Source organism: Pelobates fuscus, chromosome 7, assembly GCF_036172605.1.
Source record: "Pelobates fuscus isolate aPelFus1 chromosome 7, aPelFus1.pri, whole genome shotgun sequence".
Classification (NCBI taxonomy): domain Eukaryota; kingdom Metazoa; phylum Chordata; class Amphibia; order Anura; family Pelobatidae; genus Pelobates; species Pelobates fuscus.
Genome location: NC_086323.1, coordinates 19143113 through 19170928, shown reverse-complemented (window position 1 = coordinate 19170928; position 27816 = coordinate 19143113). Strand labels below are relative to the sequence as shown.

The 27816-nt window shown below is 40.2% G+C and overlaps 1 protein-coding gene across 2 annotated transcripts; it reads left to right on the top strand.

Annotated features, from left to right (window-relative positions):
• LOC134568983 (vitamin D3 hydroxylase-associated protein-like) lies at positions 1-27703 on the top strand. 2 transcript variants are annotated; one of them, XM_063427750.1, is made up of 15 exons: positions 1-328; positions 3688-3801; positions 4908-5051; positions 5774-5907; positions 8261-8467; positions 11911-11951; positions 12900-13024; positions 14450-14575; positions 19876-19970; positions 22539-22638; positions 23308-23351; positions 23458-23497; positions 24061-24169; positions 24472-24617; positions 27373-27703. In XM_063427750.1, the coding sequence occupies exons 1-15, from the start codon at positions 119-121 to the stop codon at positions 27499-27501; spliced, it is 1764 nt and encodes a 587-aa protein (XP_063283820.1). In that variant the 5' UTR covers positions 1-118; the 3' UTR covers positions 27502-27703. The 2 variants fall into 2 exon arrangements, with proteins under 2 accessions (XP_063283820.1, XP_063283821.1); XM_063427751.1 differs by lacking the exon at positions 1-328 and adding an exon at positions 370-471.
• The last annotated feature ends 113 nt before the right edge of the window (positions 27704-27816 follow it).

The window sequence follows — 27816 nt, the reverse complement described above, 5'->3', positions numbered from 1 at the left end:
CTAGCAGTGTCCGCCCCTTATCTTAAATTATCCAATGACATTTCAAAAGGCTTACTCTGTACAGACAATGTACACAGAAACCAAACCGCTGCAGTGGAGCTAAAAGGACGATCTGAGAATGCAGCACCACAAGTGGATACAAAGTCTTTCAGAATATGAAATAAACTGGAAGATTGTCACCTCCTTGGGATGCCTCTTGGTGGCCACTGTTTGTGGTCTGAAATGGAGAAAGAAGAGAAACTTTCTCAAAAAAGTGGAAAAGGAGAGAAAAAGGAGAGAGAAAAATGTGCAACTGATGCAAGAAAAAGTTAACAAGTTCAAGAAACAGGTAAAATAATTACTGTAACAACAGAAAATATAAATCAGACACACATGGGTTTATTCAATAATAAACCAGGAGTCGCGAAGAACCGAGAAACAAATGTAACATTTTCAGCCAAACTAATTGTATCGAGAAATTCCACAAATCGGGTACTTTTCCAGGTCAGCTATTTTTACCTAAACTTTGCTATTTCCTGGATAATTCACCCCAATTCTTAGTTTATTGTATAAACCCCACAGGCAATCAAAATAAAGGGAACATCGGCCCGTCCCCACCTAACATAACATACTTTATTATTTATCTCTGAGTTTGTGTCTTATACAAACAAACAGACAGCAATGTCTATTCTGCTGTATAAATATCTACCACCTCTGCTGGAAGGCATTTCTATGCATTTACAGATATTCCTGTAAAATATATTTCTTGATGTTCCCCTGAAATTTCTTCCCCTCCAAATTCAGACTGTGCCATTACTGGTTATTTCCAAAACCTCTTCAATAATAAATAAAAGTTTTCTACAATGTTTTGGGAAAAAAAATATTTCTCCAAAGGATCAGTTTTTTTTTTCTAACTTCCCTTTATAATTATTTTCATTTTGCTGTATTTACGTTAAGGATAGTGTGTCACTAGACGTAACATATTAATACTGAGATCAGTTTATTTTATTTTATTTATTTATTTATTTGATTTGATTTCATGCATTTCAGATTCACCCAGTATTAATTATGGGAAATCCAGATATGTAAATAGAAATGTATCACTGTTAGCGTGACTCTTCATATACACACTCCCTTGATAAGATTAACAAAATACTGTGTGTACCATACACTGCCCCAATGACCACTGTTAAAATACATTCTAACAATTATTTTTAGTATTTTATGCACCAAAATATTAAAACACAATCAAAGAACCAATGTATTTAACACAAGTGTAATATGATTATTTAGAGTATTATATTTCAGTTAAATAATTGATCTAGATTGACAAACAATGCACCATTCAGGTGTAAAAAGGATTAAGGTTGATGTGAAATTTACAGCCTTCCTTTATTTAATTGCATACCTCCCAAGTGTCCTGGGTTCATTGTGAGAGCCCAAGTTCAGGGTCCTGTCCCACTGTATCCCGGACAAATACAGTAGCACTGAGTATGGCTGGCCAGGAAGGCTTTAGACACCCCTATTAGGGCCTGCTTTTCTATGTTGTCAGTGACACATACTGTGGCACAGGTCAACCTACTGCTGTGTATGTAGTGCAGAACAATTTACTAGTACATGTGTGCATGTATTATTTAGGAGTTTAAAGCACTATTTGCCAAGGTGAGAAATTAAAGAGAATTGCACATTTAAGTTTAAAGTAGAAAAAAACAGTGAACAGGGAAGGCAAGCCTCTATCATATAACGCCCAAATAAATAGGCATCAATGACGGAGTCCAAACCTACCCAGTACCTAATGGAGACTCCAGGGGTCTCCAGGGGCCTAACCCCAAATAGTATAAACAAACAAGAAAAAATAGCACACACTCAGAAATATACAGCTGTAACAAACAGAAGCACAGAACTGAGTATGACTGGAAAGATTAAGGTAGTCTCACATGAAATGAAAAATACTGAATAATGCTGGATATTATGATACAAAAATAGATAGAGAATATCTAGAGCCCCTATTTAAATATAACGACCCAATCTATACATATAGTACAAAGACAGTCCAAACAAAGCTTTAATAAATCAGGCTAGATACTGTCATAGATATATACCGTAGGTATACCCAGTATAGAAAGGTAAAAGGGGCAAGTGACAGATGTGTATATATATATACAATCTAACTCTACCACAAAAACAAAAAATATTACAAAGAGTCAAACACATATATATCACCAGCAATATTCCTAGTGAATATATGGACAAATATAGTAATCTCAAAATGTCCATACAAACAAAAAATATTAAAAGGAATGTGGTGAAATATGTGCAAGTACAGTACAAGCACCATAACCACTACATTTTGCTTATTTGTAAGAAGTCAAATTATTTAAGCAAGATTCCAACCCACTTAGCAGCATCTGGACCCCAGGTAAGAGAGTCATGGTACTTCAGGCACTATGCCCACTACAGCAAGTTGCAGTGCTTATGGTGCAGGAATGTTCCTTTAGCTCTTCCTCCCAAAATGCTCTCTATATATTTGTACTGCAGTGAACATATCCTTACTCAGCACTCTTATCGCTCCATGATACTCCGTGCACGCTTGGCATTTATTTCATAGTACAAACACCGTCACTGGGTCTACATGCATGGTGCCAGAGGGTTAAAAATAGTTACACTGTAAACAACATAAATAAATAAACACCCAGGGCTAACATTCAATTAAAGGGACACTGTAGGCAACCAGACCACTTCAGCTAATTGAAGTAGTGTAGATGCTGTGACTCTTTACATTGCAGCTCTAAGTCTGCCCTCAGTGGCTGTCTAACAGCTTCCGGAATCCAAACAGACGTTAAAACCGCTTTCCTATGAACACTGCTTTCCTATGAAGAGGTATAAGGCGCGTGTGGCCATTGCCGCGCATGCACATTAGGGCTCCCCCACCGGCTGATTTTGGCAGGGGGGGGAGGTGGGCGGAGCCTGACCCAGTGCCGAGGGACATTGATGCTGGATTCAGGTAAGTGGCTGAAGGGGTTTTACCCCCTTCAGCTCCGTGGGAGGGGGGGGGGGGGGGAGGGAGGCTCCAGGGAGGGGAGCACTCCAGGAGACTTAAACTGACTTCAATGAAACTTGCACAACCTTTCAACAGTTCTGGTACAACGCAATAGTTAAAGGGATTCCTATAGTGCCAGGAACATGGGTTTGTTTCCCTGACACTATAGGATCCCTTTAACTACTGCGTTGTACCAGAACTGTTGAAAGGTTGTGCGAGTTTCATTGAAGTCAGTTGTCAGTAAGCATAAAAAAATAAAACTGTTAGATTCCGGAAAAACTGGTAGAACCTTCACCCAGTAACATTTATTCTGATGCTCTCTGTAGCTAGTTCCTGGTCAGAAGATGGATGCACTAAGATAAAAACAAAGAGTTCATTGTTTTTTAAAGGTCCATGAGAGGTTAGTTATTCAGCGTATTTTCTATCAGTAAATAAGATAACGCCATATTTTGTGTACTCCTACTGTAGTCTACAATTAGTGGCTAATTTGGGCTATAATTAACTCCCTTTCTGACAAAGTTCTCCTAATGCGATTTTTATTAAAAACTTATATTTTCATTGATTTACTTATTTTCATTTAATGTTTGAATGCCCAGAGGCTGGATCCATTTTCTTGTATTTTATGTTTCTCTCGTTTCTCTGATTCATGTGCTCGGTCCTTTTTCCAGAATCCAGGAGTGGACTCCAGGAAGATCCTGAATCTGTCATTACCGGAACTCATAGTCAAGCTGAGAGATGGCTCTTTGTCTCTGGAGAGTGTCCTATATTCCTACATTGAAAAGGTGAATACATCGCCCACAGCAGATCATTTTTTACTTTTTTTGAAAATCAATATAAAGTGCAATAATTACTATCCGCATGCCATTCTATAGGTTTTTACTGTTTTTTTTATTGTCTTGTTTTTACAAGAATCTCATTGGTTGCTGTTTTTTTAAATACAGTTCCAAGATTGCTCTTATTTAGCCCTAGAATAGTATAACTGCCCTGCCCTAATAAAAATTACATGTACATGGATTCTGCACAGAGCTGTCACACTCATTTGTCATCGAGGCCAAACTGTCCACTGAAATAGGAACGGAGGGCCAAATGCATAAAAATTATGTACACACATAAGAAAAAGAAGCAGGTACAAAGAACAACTTCATATGTCATAAATGTTATTTATTACTTTCTTACAACAATAAAAAGGTGAATGTGTGTGTGTAGTGTGTGCGTTTAAATCTAGTTGTGTGTTTTGTATGTACTGTTGCCTTTTGAATGTAGAGATGTGTTTGTGTGTAGAGTGTGCGTTTGAATGCAGGAGTGTGTGTGTGTGTGAATGCAGGGATGCGCTTGTGTCTCTGTGTGTGTGTGTGAATGCAGCAGTGTGTTTGAAGTAGTTGTGTTTGCATGCAGCAGTGTGTGTGAATGCAGGGGTATATATGTGTAGTGTTGGCATTTGAATGCTGGGGTATATTTGTGTGCAGTGTTGAAGTTTGAATACTGGGATGTATGCACTGCCACATGCACATATACACACACACTGACATATATGTACACACACAGACCGTTAAAGGCCTGGGCCCCCTGGTCTCTCTCCCAAGTCCACCCACACGGATAAGAAAATTCATTTTTTAGTGGATGCTGTGTGTATAAGGAATGAAGAGATATTTATTAGTGTTTTATTCTAAAAAGTGGCCTAAAGTACTACAAAAAGGCAATCACCAATAGACTGGAGACTCCACCTTTTACATGTATGTACCACTTATTAGAACCAAACACTTTCAGGGTTATTCAATAAACTGAAGCTCCCGGTATTCTCCTATATGAAGGAACACGTTTCCTGTACTCTTCTGTTTAAGGAAATACGATCTATAAAGGCAATTTACTATCTCCTGCCCTTCCACAGGCTCTTGAGGTGGATCAAGATCTGAATTGTGTTACGGACTTTCTGACTGATTGTGAAGCTCAGCTTCAAGACCTGAAAAAGCAAGAAAACAAGGGTCCATTGTATGGAGTTCCCATCTCTATAAAGGAACACATTGGTTACAAGGTATAGTTATCAAGGACTTGTTATTAAACGGGAGAATGGTACATCAGAATGATAAACATAATTTCCATTAGAGCTCGCTGGTTATCAGAGGAAGTCTTGGTGGACTGGATCCATACATAAAATGATATTGATCGTGTTGTATGCTGTGATAGCAGGACACAAAATAACGTTTGCTCTCTGGCGATTTCTGGAGCAATAGATGTGGTTTCTCCTTCTTAATTTTTGAAGGCCTGAAACCCAGATCCATAATGGGAATGGTAATAAAATGCTCAACCTGGAGCAAGTAAAACATACAAACCATATTTCTCTAAAGTCAGTCATGGTCACAAAACATTCATTGGGAGACCAGAACCAAACTGAACATTCTTACGTATTGTTCAGAGAAGGTCGGTTACTAAGGTTGAGCGCTGGTTCCATTGGCATTGCTACTATGGTTCTGACTCTTTAGGCAGGAGATAAAATGGATATTATAGTCACCAAAATCACTTTAGCATAAAGAATTAGGTTCAGTGTCTTGATCATGACAAATTGCTCTCTGCGTTGCTGTAAATCCCAAAATGTTGAAACATTGAGCAGCTGTGCATTCAGCCCCACTACTCCGCAGTGAATCAGCGACTTATCTCACAATCAGGAAAAACAAGTAAAAACTCGGCAATTGTAAATGTTTGTAAAGTTATTACTTATTGAGCATTTCTATTAATGGACTGTTTGTGGATTTACAGGGACACCCCACCACGTGTGGCCTGGCACAATACATTGATAAGCTGGAGAAAGAGGACAGTGTTGTTGTTAAAGTATTGAAGAAGCAGGGAGCGATTGTGTTTGCAAAGACAAATGTTCCGCAATCTTTATTATGGTGAGTATCCTTTTCGGTACCATTACGTTGGCCTTGCGTACTGCAGTTCGTTGGAAACCGTTTGCAAGCCCTGACTTTGTTCAATCGAACCAGAACTTCAGATGCTGTCTATATACAATAGAAATTGTTAGTTGGGGTATTCCTTGTGTTGATATTTTGCTTGGTCATATCATATATCAATGAATAAAATTCACTCACACAAAAGATCAGGAATATTATTTTTTTTTGGAGCTGCAGACTGCGGCGATTGCACTCAACTATAAGAGTTGGAGACTTTTACTTATTGCGAGGTATATATTACATGCAATATTAGGGCGTTTTTTTAGTTCCTCATATTCCCCATGATCTCACAGCCGCCTCCTGAAAAGGCACAGACAAGGCATTTGTCTATTTGTACTAATTTCCTAATCTTAGTATGAGTTATGTTTATAAATTTGTGGTGATTTGCAACATATAGAACATGAGTTCCATTCCAGTTTGTGGCAATTCTCAGCACAGTGCAAACACATTAAAACTGATGGGATCATGTAGATGGTTGACCTAAAGGAACACTATAGTCACCAGAACAACTAGAGGTTATTGTAATTGTTTTGGTGAGTAGAATCATTCCTTTTAGGCTTTTTGCTGTAAAAACTATGGCTATTCGAGGTGCTTCCTGGGGCAGTGCTGCACAGTGTGACTGACATTCAGTACTGAACTTTCCTCATAGAGATGCATTGATTTAACGTATCAATATGCAGTTGTGTACTAAGGGATGGGAGGGAGGCGGTCCGACCACGGGTACCACTAGGTAGAGGGGTGCCACCAGAGCAGACTTTGAGGAGGTCGTGTGAGTTGTGTGGCAGTTCCAGCTTCACGGGTCCATCGGTGTGCTCCAGAACCAAGCGTGTGGTGTGGCAAATAGGGTAAGTTGGTCCCGGCTACTCCCAGAGTTTTTCCGACTTGGGAGCCCCTGTGCAGCACCCTTAGCCCGGTCACATTAGCCTGGTTGGTTTTAGAGCTCCATAACCGTGGCTGTTGTAATTATTTTTTTTATTTTTTGGGGGGTTTAATTTTTTTTTTTATTTTTTGTCTATTTACATCATGGACTTTTAGGGATTTGAATCCTTATATTTGTGTTTACTCCGGTGGAGGGGCCCCTCACTGGAGTTATACATAACTACTGATCCACATTATTGTAAATTATTTTGAGTACGTTTTTATGCATGTATAGCTTGATTCATTGTTTTTAATTTCTTTGCAGTGTTTATTGATGTTTCTACCTATGAGATAGCATTGCTATATTATGTTCTGCAGGTCTGTTTAGACACCTGTATCTATTTATATCTTAAATTCTTTAAATACTCTAATTAAAAGGCACGTTATTACTTGCCAATCATAATTCAGTGGATTGTTCTGTTATTTGTATTGTGGCTCACAATTTTCCTTATAACAGCAGGGACCTCCTTCGTTTACTATCAGACTCAGGGCGTTGGATATATTGTATCTGTCTTATTAACTTTTCCGTTGCTGGAGTGGTGTGTTACATTATATCTAATTTGTTTTATTGGAGCGTTTACATAACTATATATGTGAACGCTCCGGTGCCAAGTAGGGCAGGGGTACTTGATGGTGTTTTTAACACTATAGGGACAGGAATATATGTTTGTGTTATTGATCCTATAGTGCTCCTTTAACTTAATATTCCATCTACTCAAACAATGCCAGTATATACAGGGTTAAATAAAATCTGTATTAATTTAAGAGGAATGTGAGCTGTTCTCACTTAAAGTGCATGCATGTCTTGTCTATTTTTCTTTAATATTTTTGACATAGTTAAACTTTGAACTTTTAAATATATCTATATATATATATATATTTATTTATTTTTTTATCAATACATTTAGAGACTAGTTTTAAAGCCTATGGAAAGCTCTGACAGAATATCTATTATATTCGTGTTGTTAAGCTTTACTCTTCAGTATATTATCACACAACGAATATAAAGTGATCTCAGCCATCAATCAAGTTACACAAGACATACCAATAAATATTAATGGTTCTACTTGGAACTGAAGCCCACGATTTACACAACACAAACCTGGAAATTGAATACATTATGTAAATCACATAAATCAGGATATAGGCAGGTGTTTAGAATAAATATGACTGAACAAAAGAAAGACAAATACAATGTAGAGACACTAAGAACATTTGTCATTATTTATTTCTATTGCAGCAAAATAATTTATGATTACCAAATGTTTATTAGTTTGAAAAATCATTTGAAATTATCACTTAATGTTTCTGTGCTTCAATCCATGGCCTTACATTGTGTGCATTATTGTGACATGAAATTATATTTTTCTGACAGCTATGATACCAGCAACCCGATATATGGTGTAACGGTCAATCCGCACAATCACGCTAAGAGCCCCGGCGGTTCCTCTGGTGGGGAAGGGGCATTGATTGGTGGTGGAGGCTCAATTCTGGGAATAGGAACAGACATTGGTGGAAGTATTCGTATACCTTCAAGTTTCTGTGGAATAGCAGGTCTTAAACCCACCCCGCAGAGGGTCAGGTATTTCGCTTGTGCGCAGGATGCAGTGTGAATTTTAAATTATATATATATTTAATGCATTACTGTAAAAAATTTTTTTACTTTACGTGTGAGTTGTTTGCCTATCTTTAATTTCCCTACTGTAGGAACCTCTGCGTTTTTAGATAAATATACATCCTCTACAGGAGGGTTATTGTTAAAACAACAGATGTGTTGTACCCATTCAGAATAACCCTGGGAGCAGTGACGTATTTTTGTTTTGTGCTGCCCTAGGCATCACTAAATGTGAGCACCCCCCTAATCAAAGTTTGACGCACCTCTTCCTTTTTAGGCTCCACCTTTTTTCTTTGAACTCCACCTCTCCGTACCTAATCCTTTTAAGCACACACTTTCATTGATCCATACATACACACATTGGCACAACACCGTTTAACCAACACACACTTTCACTAACAGGACACTCACTTACACACCCACTCACTGACAGAAACATACTCTCACATACACATGCACTCACCGATAGACACACATTCTCACTGATTTGACACACTTACACGCACTGACACACACATTCACTGACAGACACACACTCTGACAGATACACACTCACTGAGAGACACACTTACTGACAGTGACACAAACACTCAATGCCAAACACACAGATGTCACTGACAGACACAGACTCTCACTTGTTTGACAGACACTGACATACAATCACACACATTCGCTGACAGACATGAACACACATTCACTGACAGACACACACAAACAGACAAACACGCAGACAGACACACACACACATATACACAGTCACTGACACACAAACATTCAAAGACACACTGACAGACACAAACTCACTGACAGACACACACTAAAAGTCACACATACATCACTGACAGTCACATACACATTCGCTAAAGTCGAATGGGAGTCGCTGGGAGTCGCTAAATGAACCACTGGAGCACTTGGTGTGTGCTTTATATAGTTTTCAAATCAATGTTAAACATATTGCATTAAACAGGAACAGTCACATCCCATCACCTGTAATATTATATTTACTTATACCAATAGTTATATAAACACCCACAACTCTTTGTCCTGTAACTAGATGTCTCCATCTGAGCTCCCTGTCAATCATTGTTATAAGCCCCACCCTTTACACCTTCCAATCAGCACAGAGAGAGCATACAGAGAGGAGGAGAAATTAAACAATGTTTCTATACAGGCCCGGACTGGCCATTGGGCACACCGGTCAAATGCCCTGTGGGCCACGGTGGCCAGGGGCCGAGGCCGGCAGGGGAAGGTCACAGGACATCCTCTGCCGGTCTATGCAGGGCCGGCACTATCCGAGCGCCGTCCCCGCTGTATTCCATGGAGGGCCGGTGGGGAGATCAGAGATCTCCCTCACCGGCCCACTTAAATAGACCTGCGGCTGGGGAAGGAGGGAGAGGACCCGGCAGAGCTCTATCTTGCAGCTCCGCCGGGTTCCTCTCGCGAGATCCGGCACGTTGCCATGGCAATGACCGGATCTCGCGAAAGTGAACTCTAGCCTCGCAGGCTAGAGTTCACTCACCCACTGGACCACCAGGGATGGCGTGAGAGTGCCTGAACCCCCCCTCCCAGGTTCCACAATGCCGGTCCCCCCCTTCCAGGCTAAAGGTAAGAAGGGAGGGGGGACATTATAACTGCTTAATTTTATTTTTATTTTTTACCCCCCAAACACACACACACACACACACACACACATCCCTTCTAATATTCACCCACAGCACTATCACACACATCAATCTCACACATAGCACTCTCACACCCATCACACACAGCACTCTCACACCCCATCACACACAGCACTCACACAGCACTCTCACACACACCACTCTCACACACATCACACATAACACTCTCACACCCAGCGCTCTCACACCCATCACACACATCACTCTCACACACAGCACTCTCGCACACATCACACACAGCACCCTCACACCCGTCACACACGGCACTCTCACACACATCACACATAACACTCTCACTCCCATCACACACAGCACTCTCACACACAGCACTCTCACACGCAGCACCCTCACATCCGTCACACACAGCACTCTCACACCCAGCACCCTTACACACATCATACAGCACCCATCACACACAGCACCCTTACACACATCATACACAGCACCCTCACACACATCATAAACAGCACCCTCACACACAGCACCCACACACACATCACACACAGCCCCCACACATCACACACAGCACCCCTCAAACACAGCATCCATCGCACACACATACTGCACCCTTCACATGCACACTACATCCCTCACAGACACCCACTGCACCAAACACACACACACAATACTTCCGAACATATTTATATTTTATATTTTATATATATATATATATATATATATATATATATATACACACTACAGCACCCCTCACACACATACTGCACTCCTAAACACATTACGTTCCAGACACACACTAGATCCCTTACCCAACTCTGGATCATATACGCACACTAGATCCGTTTATACACTCTGAATCCTTATGTACACACACTCACTAGATCTCCTACATATTCTGGGTCCTTCAAACAAACTCTAGACTCCTGTATACACAAACACTGCGGCATCTACACAAATACACTACATTCCTAAAATACACACTCTGGATCCCTTATAAACACACTAGATTCATTGTAAACAAACACATACTACACCCCAAAACACACACTCTCTACAACCCCTACAAACACTACATCACCTATATACACATACTCTCTATAGCCTGTATGCACACACTTACTACATCCCCTATACACACATTCTCTACAGCCCCTAGCCATATATGCATTACATTACACCAAAAACACAACACGACTAAAATCGACCTTATTACACAATACCACACCACAATCAGCTCACTCTACACACATGCAATACCACAAGCAGGCTCCAAACACATGCACAACACTCTTTCCTGGCCCTTTTGTCTCCTGGTATCGATTTATAGAGATACCAGAGACAAGTTGCAAGGAAACACAGTGCAAGCATGTTATTAAATTTGCTTGCGCTGTGCAGAACAAATACAGGGCTTTTTTCTCATGCTAGAGCTCTTTAGCAGAGCTCTGCACATGGTCTGCCCTGGAAGAGCATTGAACCAACATGCTCACTTTGAGAGGGTCTCCGAAGAGAGTCTCCTCTTCGTGTGCAGTGTTTACTCTGGCTGTGCTTTGTCTCAACTGGATTATGATGTATTTTGCTAATTTTTTTACTACAATGGAAAAACAAAGAAACGATAATGAAGGGAAATTATAATCTAAAGACTTGGGTTAACTCCAATGTGACCATTTAATATGCTCATTAAGCCTGTGTGAAGAGATACCAGGTATCTAACTAAAGAAAATATCTAAATATCAGTGATTAATGGAATTCTTTGTTTCTACATATTTCCAGTCTGGGCGAGATACGCTCCTGTATTGAAGGCTTCACCGCAAGTGAGTTAATTAGTATTTTTTTAATTAACGGATGGCGTTAGAATGTAATAATCTGTGTTAATTTGCTGAATATTTTGCCGGTTTATAAATACAATAATAATAAATGGTCCTAGTCGCTGGGACAGTCGGTGAGTTATACAGGGTTTGTCCACGGGATACAGCAGTGTTAAAGCTCTTAATCAGACCTTTACTGACAATATTAACCAGAGCATTCGTTCTCATTTTAGAGACTTGGTGTGCAATATGACTGACACTGGAATAGTTCAATGCAGTAATGGTTAATCATGGCAGGAACTGCACAGTTTACTGGACTATATTTCCCAGAAAGCCTTTAGACCATATATAATATAATAACTGCATTGGTTTGTGTTGTTTGTAAGTGGCAGAGTTGCTGTTCTTTTTATCTAATCGCACAGACACTGAGAGCTGTATCTATAAACATGGCGTGCAGCCTGGTGTCAGCTCCGCTATTTTTCCGATGACTATAGATAAAGTTAAAAAAATTCATAGCTAAATATAGATTGAGGAACCTTAACCCTATAACTCACAAACACTTGAGCTCTGCAAGAGACTCCTTGATTAGAACAGATTTATCTTTCATTTATTTTTTATTTTTGGGGAGCTAGATTAATCTTAGGTTGTTATGTAGCAAAAACATCATATTATATTATTTTTGTATGTTTTTAATAAATGTTTTCTTCCTGTGCGTTGAATATTTTTCAAGCAGTTTCAGAGATTCTAATTGCATTGAATAATTCAGGTCCCGCTGATCAAAGCCCTTTATTTATGATTGTGTTCTAATTTTCTTGGTTAATGTGGATGTAGTGTAGGTATTTTACTTGGCACCTTCCTCCCTACTCCCCCCCACCCCCCCAGTTACTTCTCAAGCAAAACATGTTTACACCCCTTGGACCCATCTTTGTGTAAGTGGACCATTTATTGTTTCAGTATCTGTAGCCACGGGACCCATGGCCAGAGACGTGGACAGCCTGGTTCTGTGCATGAAGACTCTTCTTTGTGATGAGATGTTCAAGCTGGACCCAACAGTACCACCTCTTCCTTTCAATGATAAGGTGATATATGCTGACTCGGGATTGCTGCCATTCCCAAAATGCCATCAAATATGCAAAAGGGAAGATTACTGTGAGGATTAAGAGAGAGAGAATGCCTCGCTGAATTAAGGCCATGGTAGATACCAATAGCAGATGGCGCCAAGGAGCCTAGTGTTCATCACAATAAGTTTAGAACCTTTGTAAACATTGACCTAACGATACGTCTTACCAGTGGTATTGATCTTGCTCATTGATGTTAATGTTGCTAGAACTGGATAAGACGCACTCTGGCGTTTATTCTCTAAACACCATCTTGTTGGTTATTAAAATCAATCCGTACTGTATTAATTCAGTCTAAAAAAAACCTTTTTTGGAAATTCCAATTTAGCTATCTTCACAGCTTGGCAAACATTTGGTGTTTAGTGAATAAGGCCATTTGTGTGGATTCCTGTGTATTTTATTTATCTGCAATTTTGGGTGCTGCTTGGTACAACCATTTGCACTACCACTCTTTACCACCAGGGGTCGGGCACATTCTTTATGTATGTATACATAAAGAGTGTGCTTTTACCACATTTTGTGCATATCACTAGCCATTGATGAGACCGTTCTCAGTTGCTGGGTTGACTGTAAATAATTTTGCACGTGGAAAGGACTTTCTTTGCCCGGCCAATCTTTGGGTGGCTTTTACAAGCCATGTTTCTATTGAAGGGACACTCCAAACACCATAATCACTTATTCTCTTTACATAGTCTGTGCACCAAGGAACTCCTGACCCCTTTTTTTGTCATCCCATTCATTATGGTTGCAGCAGTTTGCTAAATTGATTGATGCTAGTCTACACCCACCTAAAATCTGACATGACATGAGAAAGCTGCTAATATTTTGTCCCACAATTATCCCTACAAGATTGAACTTTCTCCTGACTGGCCAAGACCATGCCCAGCGCATAAACATGTGTGAGTCGAAATAAATTGTACAGGTTCTCTTCATATTTTTCAATGACTTCTAAAGCTGTCATGCATAGGCTGTGCAGTAAGTGTCTTCGTTCATGAAAAAAAATGAGAATGACACTGCTTAGAAAACAAACAACTGCTGAACTTCAGATCCCGTAAGCACTATTTGTCTTTGATATTGTGGGACATGTACAATGCTAACATTTAAAAACAGTGGAAGGACAGAGTTGGCTGTGAGATCTCAGCATCTTTCTGATCCATATAGAAGCTGCAGATTTAAAACAAGCTGAGTCATTTTTTTATATTTTTTGTATTTTTAGCTCGATAATGCCTTAAAATGTGCACCCCCAACCAGAATTACTGACTGTGGGTTTAATGGAGATTCCTGCGGGTTGGTGGAACCTTTTTTCACTCTGAATTAGGATGTTCAAGTCATGGGTTTAGTGTCCAGATAATGTAAGAAAGCTAATTTCTGGATTCTTCTCTATAGGTCTATACATCGCCCACTCCTCTCCGTGTGGGATACTATGAAACTGATGGATTTACATTACCGCACCCTGGCATGAGACGGGCAGTGTTGGAAACAAAAAAACTCCTAGAGGAAGCCGGGCATACGGTAATTATTGGCAGGGTCTGAGTTACAGTCAAATATACTGCAAATACCATGAAACATTGGAAGAAGTTAAAGGAACAATATAGTCCTGGAATTCAGCATGTCCCTGGCCCTCCAGAAATTAATCCCTTAGTGACCAGACCGTTATTCAATTTTCTTACCGTTAAGGACCAGGACTGTTTTTACATTTCTGCTGTGTTTGTGTTTAGCTGTAATTTTCCTCTTACTCATTTACTGTAACCAGGGCCGCCATCAGGGGGTGACAACCATAACACTTGTGGGGCCCATCGGGTGGCCCACACACTTAGGGCCACCCGATGGGCCCCCTCCATCAGGGACCCGGTCAGCGCTGTGGCCGTGGTATAGCGCGACCGGGCCCCTTTAAAAAAAAAAAAAAAGCAGCCGCAGCAAGTGCTGCTGGGAGGAAGTGGTCACTTCCTCCCAGCTCACTCCGCGCGGGAGGAGCGCGCGCCCAGCCGTGAAGAGGGAGAGCCAGGCAGTGAAGAGGGAGCCAGGCTGACTCCCATCATCCCCAGCCACCCTCCTGCAAAGAAAAGGTAAGAGACAGGAGGGTGGCTGGGAAATGAGCTGTGTGTGTGTGTCTGTATGCATGTATGTGTATGTCTGTCTGTCTGTATGTATGTATGTATGTATGTCTATGTATGTGAGTGATTACTATGCCTATGCCTAAAAATGTTGAGAATAATAAATAAATAAAAATAAGGATAGGACTAAATTGGAATGAAGATAAAAATAAGAAGAAAATTAGTAAACAAAATGTGAAATAAGTAAAAAATAAGTGCTGTACCTATAAGTACTAAAATATTGCTGTAAGGAATAAAGGGGCAGTGATAGAGGTAGATGTAAAGTGGGTAATAGAAAAGAGGAAAGGGTGGGTGAAGATACAGGTCTGAGATATAAGTAATCCTTTCATGTATGTCTGTCTGTGTATGTCTATGTATGTATGTGTATGTATGTCTATGTATGTATCTGTATGTATGTGTGTCTATGTATGTCTGTGTGTCTGTCTGTATGTCTATGTATGTATGTCTGTATGCATGCATGTATGTCTGTGTGTATATGTCTGTATGCATGTCTGTATGTATGAATATCTGTATGCATGTATGTCTATGTATGTGTGTATGTATGTCTATGTATGTCTGTCTGGATGCATGCATGTCTGTGTGTATGTATGTATATATGTGTGTGTATGTCTATGTATGTATGTATGTATGTCTGACTGCATGCATGTATATGTATGTCTGTCTGTATGCATGTATATGTATGTATGTCTGTGTATGTCTGCATGCATGCATGTATGTCTGTATGTATGTCTATGTATATATGTATGTCTGTATGTCATTATATATGTATATATGTATGTCTGTATGTCAGTATGAATGTATGTCTGCATATCATTATGAATGTGTGTATGTGTGTATGGATGTCTGTATGCATGGATGTCTGTATATATGCATGTATGTCAGTCTGTATGTATGTCTGTATGCCATTATGAATGTATGTCTGTATGCCATTATGATGTATGTGTGTATGGATGTCAGTGTCTGTATGTCTATCAGTATGTATGTATGAATGTATGTGTGTGTGTATGTATGTCGGTGTCTGTATGTATGTATGTTTTTTTATGTCCTCATGCATGTGTGTCTGTATGTATGTTAGTATGTGTCTGTCTGTCACTATGTATGTCTCAGTATGTATGCCTGTATGCATGTGTGTCTGATTCAGTATGTGTGTCTGTTGGTATGTATCTGTGTCCTTTTGTATCAGTGTGTGTGTTTGTGTCTGTGTGTGTATTCCTGTGGGCGGTATTTGGAGGCGGGGCCCAGACCCCGAGCTGAGTTAGGGGCCCCAAAATTTCTGGTGGCGGCCCTGACTGTAACCACACATATTATATACCGTTTTTCTTGCCATTGAATGGTCTTTCTAAAGATACCATTATTTTCATCATATCATATAATTTACTATAATATATAATAAAATATGATGAAAAATATTTATATATATTTAAAATTTATCAATAGTGACATTGTAACACTGTTATCTTTCATAAATCTCTGAATCACACCTCACATGTACATATTTTTTGAAAGTAGACAACCCAGGGTATTTAATATGGGGTATATCCAGTCTTTTTTTAGTAGCCACAAACAGTGCTTGGCAGTGTAACTAATGCCACTAAGCATCCAAGATGTGAACCAGGTAGGGGTGTAACACATATAATTGTAGGGATATGATACCAAGTACTAGAATAAAGCTTTATTAAGAAAATGGCTTAAATGAAAGAATTAATCCCGATATATATTACCCCTGTCTCTGGTATAACCACAAAACACACTCCTCTCAGTATAATATATATGGGGATATATGTATCATATTTTTTTTTTTTATTCTTTATTTTATTTTTGTTGTGCAGATTATTACAGTGTTGCCCGCAATGCCACACCAGCAGCAAATCTTTGTCAATATAACAACAGCTTGGCATTTGCAAAATCAGCACAGTTTTAAATTGTAGTAATTAAACAGGCAAATATGTCTTAGCGGTAAACTGAATCGAAACATATAGGCATTGTATAACATATAGGTATGCATGTTTCATATTGTGAAAGCCACTGGGTCGTAGTTAACTATACGGGTACCGTACTGCTTGTGCTTAAAGTGTAGTATCCTAGTGCGTGGACAGGGCATTGTGTGTGTCCATGAGTGGTAAGGGATGGTTGAGTTAATGGCTCACTGAGTTAGCTGTCAAGTTAGGTGCTTGAGATATTGTTAGGCGCTTAGATAAAAAAAAGAAAAAATGCTGAAATAAAACAAAAGCTTGTGTCTCATCATGGGTCTAAAATGTCCACAGTGCCTACATAGCTGGTATCTGTGACATCTAGGAGTCAGCCAACCCCACACATGGGCCACTTCGGGAAGGTAGTCTCTTTATCGGAGCTGCTTTGCACCTCGACACCCCGATGAGGATGTAGCTTGTTTGTATGCTGGAGTGCAGAGTCCGTTCCACCTTGCCTCCATCCAGCCCCTCGGGTCTTACTTAGCTTGGTTGCCCCACATCCCAGGTTTTTGCCACTCCAGGTGGGTAGGCAAGATTTCTGCAGGGACTCTAGGGCGCGGGGGGCCCTGTGTGATGGTCGGCAGGGTGGCCGTAGATCCACACTAGTCGTCCTCCTGTATGTAGGCTTGTATGCCGCCGTGCTTTGCTTGGTCGGCTGTGGGAGGTCCGTGGCTTGGGCAGGTTGTCTGTTGTTAATTCTCTGCCAGAATGCTTGGCAGATCATGTTGAATTTCGCTTTGAAGGTTTCCCTCCATGTTTGGCCTGCTTGGTTGTGTGGTTGCTGCTGAGCGGCGGCCATTTTATTTACACCGCGTGGTCCTGCACTCATCTAGAAGCGGAGCCCGTGTTGCAGTCAGGTATGAGTTCCCTGTGGGGACCGGGATGACCCCCACCGGTCCAAAGGGGGGGGGTAACGGGGCTTCAGAGTCCTGGGGCTGCTGTGAGGTGTGCCCTTCAAGGTGGGAGATCGGCCGCTTCTCTCCACCTTCAGGCTGCTAGTCACGTTAGGCCGCGATGCCGGACGAGGTCTCTGATAACTCGTTTTTTTTCAGTCTGGAACTGATCCACCAGCTGTGATATCAGTTTTCTGCGAGTCTGGGTTAGTTTGTTCAGGGTTAAAGCTTTGTATTTTGTAAATTTGCTCGAGTTTTGCAGGAGCTAGTGGAAGACACGTCCGGCCATCTTGGACGTCAGGCCCCGCCCCCCGTATAATATATTTTTTGTGTGTATATTTATATATATATATATATATATATATATCTTTTTTTACTTTTTGAAGTCTGTGGGACTGTCTGACAGCTCCATAGACTCCTATTGTGGCTGGCTATGTGATCATGGTGACCACATGGCCCCGGAGAGCCTGGATGGCCACAGCTGCTGCAAGGGGACTGCTGGGGTCTCGGGCAGTCCCCCCTGACCGCGACCACCGCGGATCGCCAGTCCAGGTGATGATTGTTTTTTTTCCCCGGATGTACCGAGTATGACTGCGGTCGTTAAAGGGTTAAAGGTGATTTTATTCGCCTTTTCACCTGCGCCACGGCTGACTCCGACTGCCTCCCCCTCTGTGGCTGAGATTAACAATTTTGATGATCTCAGCCAATCCAATACTTTCCTATGGCACTGGGAGAGGGGGCTGTTTTGCATGCACGTCAAACACTGCGCTGCACCAATCAAAATCTGCTCCTAGAGATACATTGAATCAATGCATCTCTACGAGGAACGTTCAGCGTCTCCATGCTCTGAAAAGGTAGCATTTACAGTGCTGATGATGTCGGGACATGCTACAGCAGGGGGGCCAAAATGGTAGATCCTCAGATGTTGTAGAACTACAACCCCCATGATGCTTTGCATGACGTTATAATGACAAAGCATTATGGATGCTGTAGTTTTAAAACATCTAGGGATCAACCTTTTGGACATCTTTGTCCTATAGACACCAGAACCACTACATTAAGCTGTGTGATATTGAAAATGTATAGATAAGTGCATTCAGTTTCAAATGAATTTGTCTACATTTTGTCCAAAATCTAAGGCACTATATGGACCAATCATGAAACAAACAAAGCAGACATGCATGAAACCATTTTGTTTGTTTTGTGAGTCAGAGTTCTGTCCTTTGCACCAAAAAAAATAATAAAAATTGATTGATGGAATAAAAGATGAGTGATGGTTATGAAACAGCCACGAAATGTTGATTTTATTTAAATGCACTTAATACACAATAGTCATATTTTGCAGTAGAGTGGCCAATTTTCTTGGCTTTTTGGTTTTCTCAAATATTTTCCCTCAAAACTATTGCACTGACGGAATTAGTCTGAACCGATAAATTTCATAAGAAGTTTTTTCCCTAGATGTACTGAATTAATTTGCCATGTACAAGTTTAAAAATTAGCAATCTTACGCACGATTGTAAGTGGTCAGGATCTCAAACCATGTCCAACTGTAGCTTGACAAAGACCCTTTCAAGGGTCGATATGTTGTGGTGTTGCAAATTTGAAGATACTTGGAGTGCCTGGATCCTCTTTCTACTACTGATATCTACTTCCTGGGGCTGGTCCTGGCCCTTGGTCCATTGTAGCACGCGGATCTTTTTGTGATTGGAGCGTGGTTTGTTTTTTCTCAGTTTGCATACGTTGACCTAAGTTTGCCAATCCACTTTGCCACAGTTCAGTATTTAGTGAATGAAAGATTAAAACAAAAATGTAAAATGCGTGATTTACTTTTTTAGCTGATCCGGTTTGCCCCTCCGAGAATAGATTTCGTAAATGCTCTGTTCATGAAAATCTTATTTGGTGACGGAGGAGAGATTCTACTGGAAAAATTGTAAGTTAAAGAATTCAGTTATAATTTAGGTACCACTTAATGGTATGATCCTTAAATACATTTAATGTTCTTATTCGATTTTGGGTTGTCTGCAAAACAAAGACAGCTTTCCGTGAATTCAAGGAGATCAATGAATTAAACTGCATCGAAGACAGAATTCTATGTAAAATATTTTTGTTTTAGAAATAGGGTAAAGAAAACACAGCGAGACAAATGCATGCTCCATCATACATTCATAGGGACACTCCAGACCTGTAAAGCACTTCAGCTTGCCTGAAGGGAGCACCCAAATTTAACAAATTCTTTATTGGACAATAAACATAAAAACTTGTTCAATGTTTAACTGTGCATTTATTTCATTGGGATACATCTAAAAACATTTGCAAAAGCTACAGGTGTCTTGCTTTAATGTTTAGGGGTGTCCACTTTAAGTGCTTTATGTATTCAAAAAGTGCAGACTTTAAATTTGCACATTAGAAATGAAAGATTAAGGAACAGTGCAGACACAAAACAAAATACAGTTTTAGACTTTGCAATGTACTTAAAATCATTGATCTTAGCAAACCAACATCATATTCAGTCACACAATTTTTGTTTGCTATGATGTGAGATTTTTTCCCCCCCGTGAGGAAGGCTTCAAGCCGAAACGTCGCAGCTTTGTGTTCTCCAACTCTGGGTCAGTATATCTGGTACACTTGCTGGTAGGTTTAACTAAGAGCACTTTACAGTTTGTTTTATGTGGTTATATATGTGGTACTTACTCTTTGCATGTTTTGTCTGCATGTTTGCACTTTAACTTTGATGTATTCATTTTTCATCATATTATAAAATATTTTTATGTGCAATACTTATTGGTGTGCTTTGGGTTTGTTATTGGTGAGATTTTAAGTAGCCTTGTGAAATTTAAAACTGTATTTTTAGTTTTACATTTTTAATTTGTGCGCTGTTCCTTAATCTGTATTTTCTATACATTTTGGTCTTCACCGCAGCACCACTATTAACAAATGCATGTTGCAGGTGTGCCCTCCAATTTCCTGTTATTCTTTGTATATTTAGAATCTAGATCAGATTCCTATTGGACTGAGCACCATTGGCAGAAATACTGCCGGCACGCTTTGGGGGCCCTTCGGGTGGTCCATGCAGTTGGGGCCACCGGGTGGATATTATATCATTATTGCTGATCAGTGGCCCGGATGAGCGCCGTGGCCCTTTTAAGTGCATGACCGGGCCCCTGTAGTGTTGGTCGGCTGGGAAGAAGTAACAGTCTGTGTAGGATCCACCGATATTGTACTGTGACATAGTGGTGGGCTTAATACAATATGACCTTATGCTGTAACTGAATCTGAATATTTGTTTTCAATGATAGGTATTTAAGTGATTTTAAGTAGCTTTGTAAAGCTTAAAACTGTAATTTTGTTTTGTGTGTGTGCTGTTTCTTATTCTGTATTTTGTGTATATTTCGGTCTTTATAGCAGCACCAGTCCTAAAAAAAATACATGTTCTGGGTGTGCATCCCCAATTCCCCTTATTTTCCACTCTTATTAAAAGGATTCTATAGAGTAAGGAATATAAAGTTGTATTCCTTTCACTGTAGTTCCCTCTGCTCCCCCCTCCCCCACTCAGTTGAGGGACCCTTTAAAGGGACACTATAGTCACCTGAACAACTTTAGCTTAATGAAGCAGTTTTGGTGTATAGAACATGCCCCTGCAGCCTCACTGCTCAATCCTCTGCCATTTAGGAGTTAAATCCCTTTGTTTATGAACCCTAGTCACACCTCCCTGCATGTGACTTGCACAGCCTTCCATAAACACTTCCTGTAAAGAGAGCCCTATTTAGGCTTTCTTTATTGCAAGTTCTGTTTAATTTAGAATTTATTATCCCCTGCTATGTTAATAGCTTGCTAGACCCTGCAAGAGCCTCCTGTATGTGATTAAAGTGCAATTTAGAGATTGAGATACAACTATTTAAGGTAAATTACAAATTTCAAATCTGTTTGAAAGTGAAACCAGTTTTTTTTTTCATGCAGGCTCTGTCAATCATAGCCAGGGGAGGTGTGGCTAGGGCTGCATAAACAGAAACAAAGTGATTTAACTCCTAAATGACACTGAATTGAGCAGTGAAATTGCAGGGGAATGATCTATACACTAAAACTGCTTTATTTAGCTAAAGTAATTTAGGTGACTATAGTGTTCCTTTAAACAGATCATTTAATTATTCTCAATAAAAATGGATAATTCTTGTCCTTAGAGCATAAAATAAGGACATCATGTCACAATACATACACTGCATATACTCTAATATTCTGTTAAATAGGTGTACAGCCCCTTAAAGTGGAAACAACCATATTATACACAAATCCATCACATTACATAAATTAATTATGTAAAGGAAATACAAAAAATTCATTTATTTGCATTAAAAGTAAGAAGCTGTTATTAACAAGAACATCATGTAAATTCTTAAATTTACATTCAAAAGTGATGATCACATTCTAATATTGCACAAACACTGGTTTCATTTGTTTTGTGTTTATTTACATTCTATGGCTTCATGTCTTCTTCTCTCAGTAACCATAATTCGGTTGACCCAAATCTTAGTGGTCTGGTCTCGATGATTCGCACTCCGACAGTGGTGAAGAAAGCTTTGTACTTTGTCCTTAAGCCGTTGGTAAGCAAAATGAGAAGGACAATGGAACCCTGATAATGGAAATTATCATATACAGTAAAACCTAGGAGTCATGACACTAATATGGAAACAAAGTTCACACTACCTGCCAGTCATCTTTGTAAAATCATAGCTGCCGTCGTAACTTTCGTCTTTAGCCTTGTAAAAATTGTGCCTAGAAGTAAGCTCATCCAAATTCATTCTCATGTTCTCTTTTAGAATCTTCTACTTAAGAAACATCTAAGCTTTTTTTTTTTCCAATCTTTCTCTGATTTGTACAGTTAAGTGATCCATCTGATTCTATCACTCTTAGTTTCCAAGTTTGGTGTGAGAATGTATACCGCAAGATAGAATAGGCTAATAAAGATATAGAGATGTTGGGGCCCTCCAAAACATCAACTGTCAAACCGTGATGGCATCACATGGCCTATGACATCTCTATGTACATTCACAAAAAGACTTTTAAAGTTTCCATCAACAACAGACTGTAACAGTAAAGGGTAGGTCAACTCTTAGCTGATGAGGAATATAGGGGTTGGGAAGAGAATATGGTGGTGCTTAGGGATGTAATACAGGGGGCGGCTAGGTTTATATTATTTAATATCTAATTAGCAATTTATTTAATAAAGCACTGATATAATGTTACACTCTTTGTGTCTTTGTTTCCTGTAGTTTCCAAGGATGGCCAGTTCTGTAATTAGCGCTATAGGTGCAAGGTAACAATGTGAAGCTTCGTAGCTGACAGAGTTTGTGATCTGTTGCGTTCTTGTTACTGTATCTATTGCTGTTATTAACCGGCTTCCTTTCTGACACATTGTTTAGCTCTGTGAAGGAACAGTGGGCCGATCAAGCATTGCTGCAGGTACTGGACCTCTATCCCATCATGCTTTACTGCTCCCCACTCATAGTGTCAGTCACAGCATCACTGATCCTGGGAACTGCCCTCCGGTTAAGGAACGTTTTAAAGTTCCATTTGTAATATTTTGGCATAGGCCTCAAATTAATATTTTTGGATAAACCTTCTACAAAAATACCCAGATAATTTATTGGTGGCCTCTGCAGATAAACAATTTGAAAAGCTTATCTAAAAAATGTTAAATCAATGCAATAGTTTGGGAGATCTGTGGCATTTCTTATGACGGAACCTTAATCCTAAACGCTAGAGGGTTATGTGATGCACCCACAGGTGAAACATCGCAAGGTTCTCCCTGCTGTTCTAACGGGTTAAAGGACTAGGCACCAGCAGGTGAACACTCCTCTGAATAATTCCTCTGTTGGTGAAAGTTTTTGAAAATGGATCTAATGATTGGTCTCCGTACAAAGAACAGATTCGTCGTTTGACAAGTTACACATATTCCATTGATTGTAGCACTTGCCTTTATACTTTTACCATTGTATCCTTCTAATATGTATCCACCATTTCAGGAATACCAAGCTGAATTCATTGCGGAGTGGAGGAAGCTGGACCTAGATGTCATTCTCTGTCCTATGTTAGGACCAGCCTACAATAACGGCTATGCTGGAAGACTGTTAGGTACGGTTATAACTTTACTGTCGTTTAAATCGCCTGCCAATCATATTGTATACAGCTTCAAGTAAAAGACAAATGCAGATAATCTAGTTGAAAAATACTTCATTTGGACAAATAAACCCAAAAGTTGCAACATTTTACCCTGCAAGGCCTTAACACTAAAATGCTGTATGTGTGTTTGTCTCAAAAACTCAATCCTTTTCCATTCTGATTAGTCATTCTATCTCCAGGTTACAAGTTTTTTGCTTTAAAAAAAAAAAAAAAGATTTCAAATTAGGTTCCACAATGAGTTCTTAATCTTTCAGCTGCTACATCATATACAATGTTGTTCAATGTGGTACAGTTCCCAGCCGGTGTCGTAACTGTGAGCTCTGTCACTCAATCAGATGAGGATGAAATGAAGCAATACAAAGGCTACTACAACGATCCTTGGGATAAACTATTCCACCAGGTAGCATTACTTTATGGCTTGCTGTGAATTAATTGAAATCTTCACAAATGTACCATGGAGGAAGCCAGCAACAGAGCTGGATGAATGTTGCCTAGGACCCTAGATGGGGTACCATATTGGGACCCTCTCATAGAGTTTCTGTAAATGGTGTGTAGTGGCCGAGTATTGTGTGTGTGGAGCAGTGTGTGTCTGCTGGAGTATCTTTGTCTCTGAATTTGTGTCTCTCTCTCGGTGTGCAAGTGTATGTCTGTGTCTGGGAGCATATGTATGTGTGTAGTTGCTGCTATCGTTGTGTGGAAGGGGGGCTACTTGTGTTTTGTGTGTGGTGCTTACACCGATCATCGACAACAATAAAACAACTGACAGGTGAAGTGAATATCGTTGATTATATCATTACAATGGCACACATGTCAAGGGGTGGGATATATGAGTCAGCAAGTGAACAGTCAGTTCTTGAATTTCATATGTCGGAGGCAGAAACAATGGGAAAACGAAAATATCGAAGTGACTTTGATAAGGGCCAAATAGTGATGGCTAAATGGCTTTGTCAGAGCATCTCCAAAACAGAAAGTCTTTGGGTATTCCTGGTGTGCTATGGTTAGTAGGGTGCAAGAAGAAAGTGAACTTGCGTCAGGGACATGAAAACCCGAGGCTCATTAATGCACGTGGAAGCAAAAGTTAGTTAGTCTGGTACAATCACACAAAAAAGCTACTATGGTGGAAAGGTGTCAGAACATATAGTGCATCACAGTTTGATGTGTATGGGCTTGTGAAGCTGCAGACTGGTCAGAGAGCCCATGATGACCCCCTGTCAACCACCAAAAGCACCTTCAATGGGGACATGAGCGTCAGAACTGGACCATGGAGCAATGGAAGAACGTTGCCTGGTCTGATAAATCACATTTCTTTTTTATTTGATGGATGGCTATGTGTGCATCATTTACCTGGTGAAGATATGTTGATGCACTATGGGAAGAAGGTAGGCCGCCGTAGACCATATTGTGCTCCGGGCAATGTTCTGCAAAGAAAACTTTGGGTCCTGGCATTCATGTGGATGTTACTTGGACATGTGCCACCCACCTAGAGATTGTTGCAGACCATGTATACCCCTTCATGACAATGGTGTATCCTGATGCCAGTGGCCTCTTTCAGCAGGATAAGGCACCCTACTACACTACACAAATTGTTCAGGAACGGTTTGAAGAACATGACAAAGAGTTCAAGGTGTTGCATTGGCCTCGAAATTCCCCAGACCTCAATCCCATTGAGCATCTGTGAGATGTGCTAGAACAGCAAATCTGATCCATGGAGACCCCACCTCGAAATTTGCAGGACTATGATCAGCTGCTAATGTCTTGGAGCAGATACCACAGGTCACATTTGCACGATTTTAGGCAGGTGGTTTTAATGTCGTGGCTAATCAGTATATGGTTAGGCTGTGTTTCACATGTGAGAGGTGACTCTCTGTATGAGTCAGAGGGGAGTGACTGTGACATGGTTCGGGGTATGAGTGTGACAGGATTAGGGGGTGAGTGTGGCAGGGTTATGGGTGGTTGACTAATACAGGGTTTGATTGGCAGGATGAGAGGATTGAGTGCGTGTGGCAGGGTGAGAGGGGAAGTGATTGTGGCCCAGCGAGTGACAGAGTGACAATTATGGGGACTAAGTGTGAGTGGGTGGTGTGACAGTATGTAGGGAGTATGTTTTAAACATGGTGTCCACACACTAATAAGTGCTCCTAAGTCAAATCAAAAAAGTTATAAATAAAATCAGTACGTACAATATATACATTTTAATAGAACAACAAATAAAAAACACATAAACTGCTCCAAAGAATTTAAAACATACCATGCAACACTGATTCAAATCGCAACACTCAAGGTAGTAATGCCTTAAACAACTAATCCAATGCCTTAAACAACTAATCCAGTGTGTTACTATGTAGGATAATCCTGTAAAGATTGCAACATGTAAAAGAAATGTTACATACTTTGAAAACATAATAATCAGTAGTTCCCTTGAGATCGGTGCTGGAGGCAACCTTTGGGGTTAAACCATTTCAGAGCAGTTAAACTCTTAAAGGGCACTGCAGTGCCCCATCCCATGTTGCTGAAGGGGTTAAAACCCGTTCAGTGACTTACCTGAATCCTGCGTCGATGTCCCTCAGAGCTGGGTCAGGCTCTGCTCACGCTCCTCCCCCGCTGACTTAATGCACATGCGTGGCAACGGCCGCACTCGCATTAGACCTCCCCATAGAAAAAGCATTATTCAATGCGTTCCTATGGGGATTCCGGCGACGCGGGAGGTCCTCATGCATAGTGTGAGGACGTCCAGCGTAGTTTAAAACACTTTTCGTGTTTTAATAACACAGAAGTCCCTCTAGTGGCTGTCTGATAGACAGCCCGTAGAGGAGGACTTAACTGCAATAATTACACTTGCAGGATTAAGGGTGATGGGAGTTGGCACCCAGACCACTCCAATGGGCAGAAGTGGTCTGGGTGCCTGGAGTGTCCCTTTAAGTTAAGAGAGCGTCTGCGGGCCTCCTGCAACCATAACAACTTCATTTAGTTTAAGTGAATGGAGTGTTCCTTTAGTAATGTGTACCTGTGGATACTATCTTAAATAAATAACAATTGATTTCCAAATGTGCAAAGTAAAATCCTTCCCAGTAGAAACAGCTACATTACTGTTACTATGTTGCATTTATATGGACTGCCTGTACTCCAATGTTACATCTCTCTTGCTGTGTCTGCAGGCCGTGGCGGGAGGAGTGGGGCTTCCTCTGTCTGTGCAATGTGCGGCTCTGCCGTATCAGGATGAACTATGCCTGCGCTTCATGAAAGAGGTGGAGACCCTGCACCGCCAGAAGAAAAACAGGAAATAAACAACGTTTCACCTAATTATCCTATTTTCTGAATTAAAGCATGCTGGGATTTGACAGTCTGTTAAAAGATAAAAGACAACATAGAGCAATACATGTTTTTTATTTAGATTTTAAGTGAGCAAATTATCATTTTAATATGCTCTCTGTCACTTAAATGTATATAAATATTATCAAACCTATTAATCAGCCATCAGTGAATTAAATGCACCTTTTAAAATGTTTATATTGATAACTATTGATATATTGATTACAATGGTTTAACTTTTATTTTTTTTTAAATAAATGTTGATTACTGAAAATCTCAAGCTAATACTA

Bases quoted from the DNA above. Each gene is read 5' to 3' on its own strand.
- LOC134568983 (XM_063427750.1), top strand. From the start codon at position 119: ATGCAGCACCACAAGTGGATACAAAGTCTTTCAGAATATGAAATAAAC. The intron at 11,952-12,899 runs GTGAGTTAATTA...TTATTGTTTCAG, and splicing joins TATTGAAGGCTTCACCGCAA to TATCTGTAGCCACGGGACCC. The intron at 24,618-27,372 runs GTAGCATTACTT...CTGTGTCTGCAG, and splicing joins GGGATAAACTATTCCACCAG to GCCGTGGCGGGAGGAGTGGG.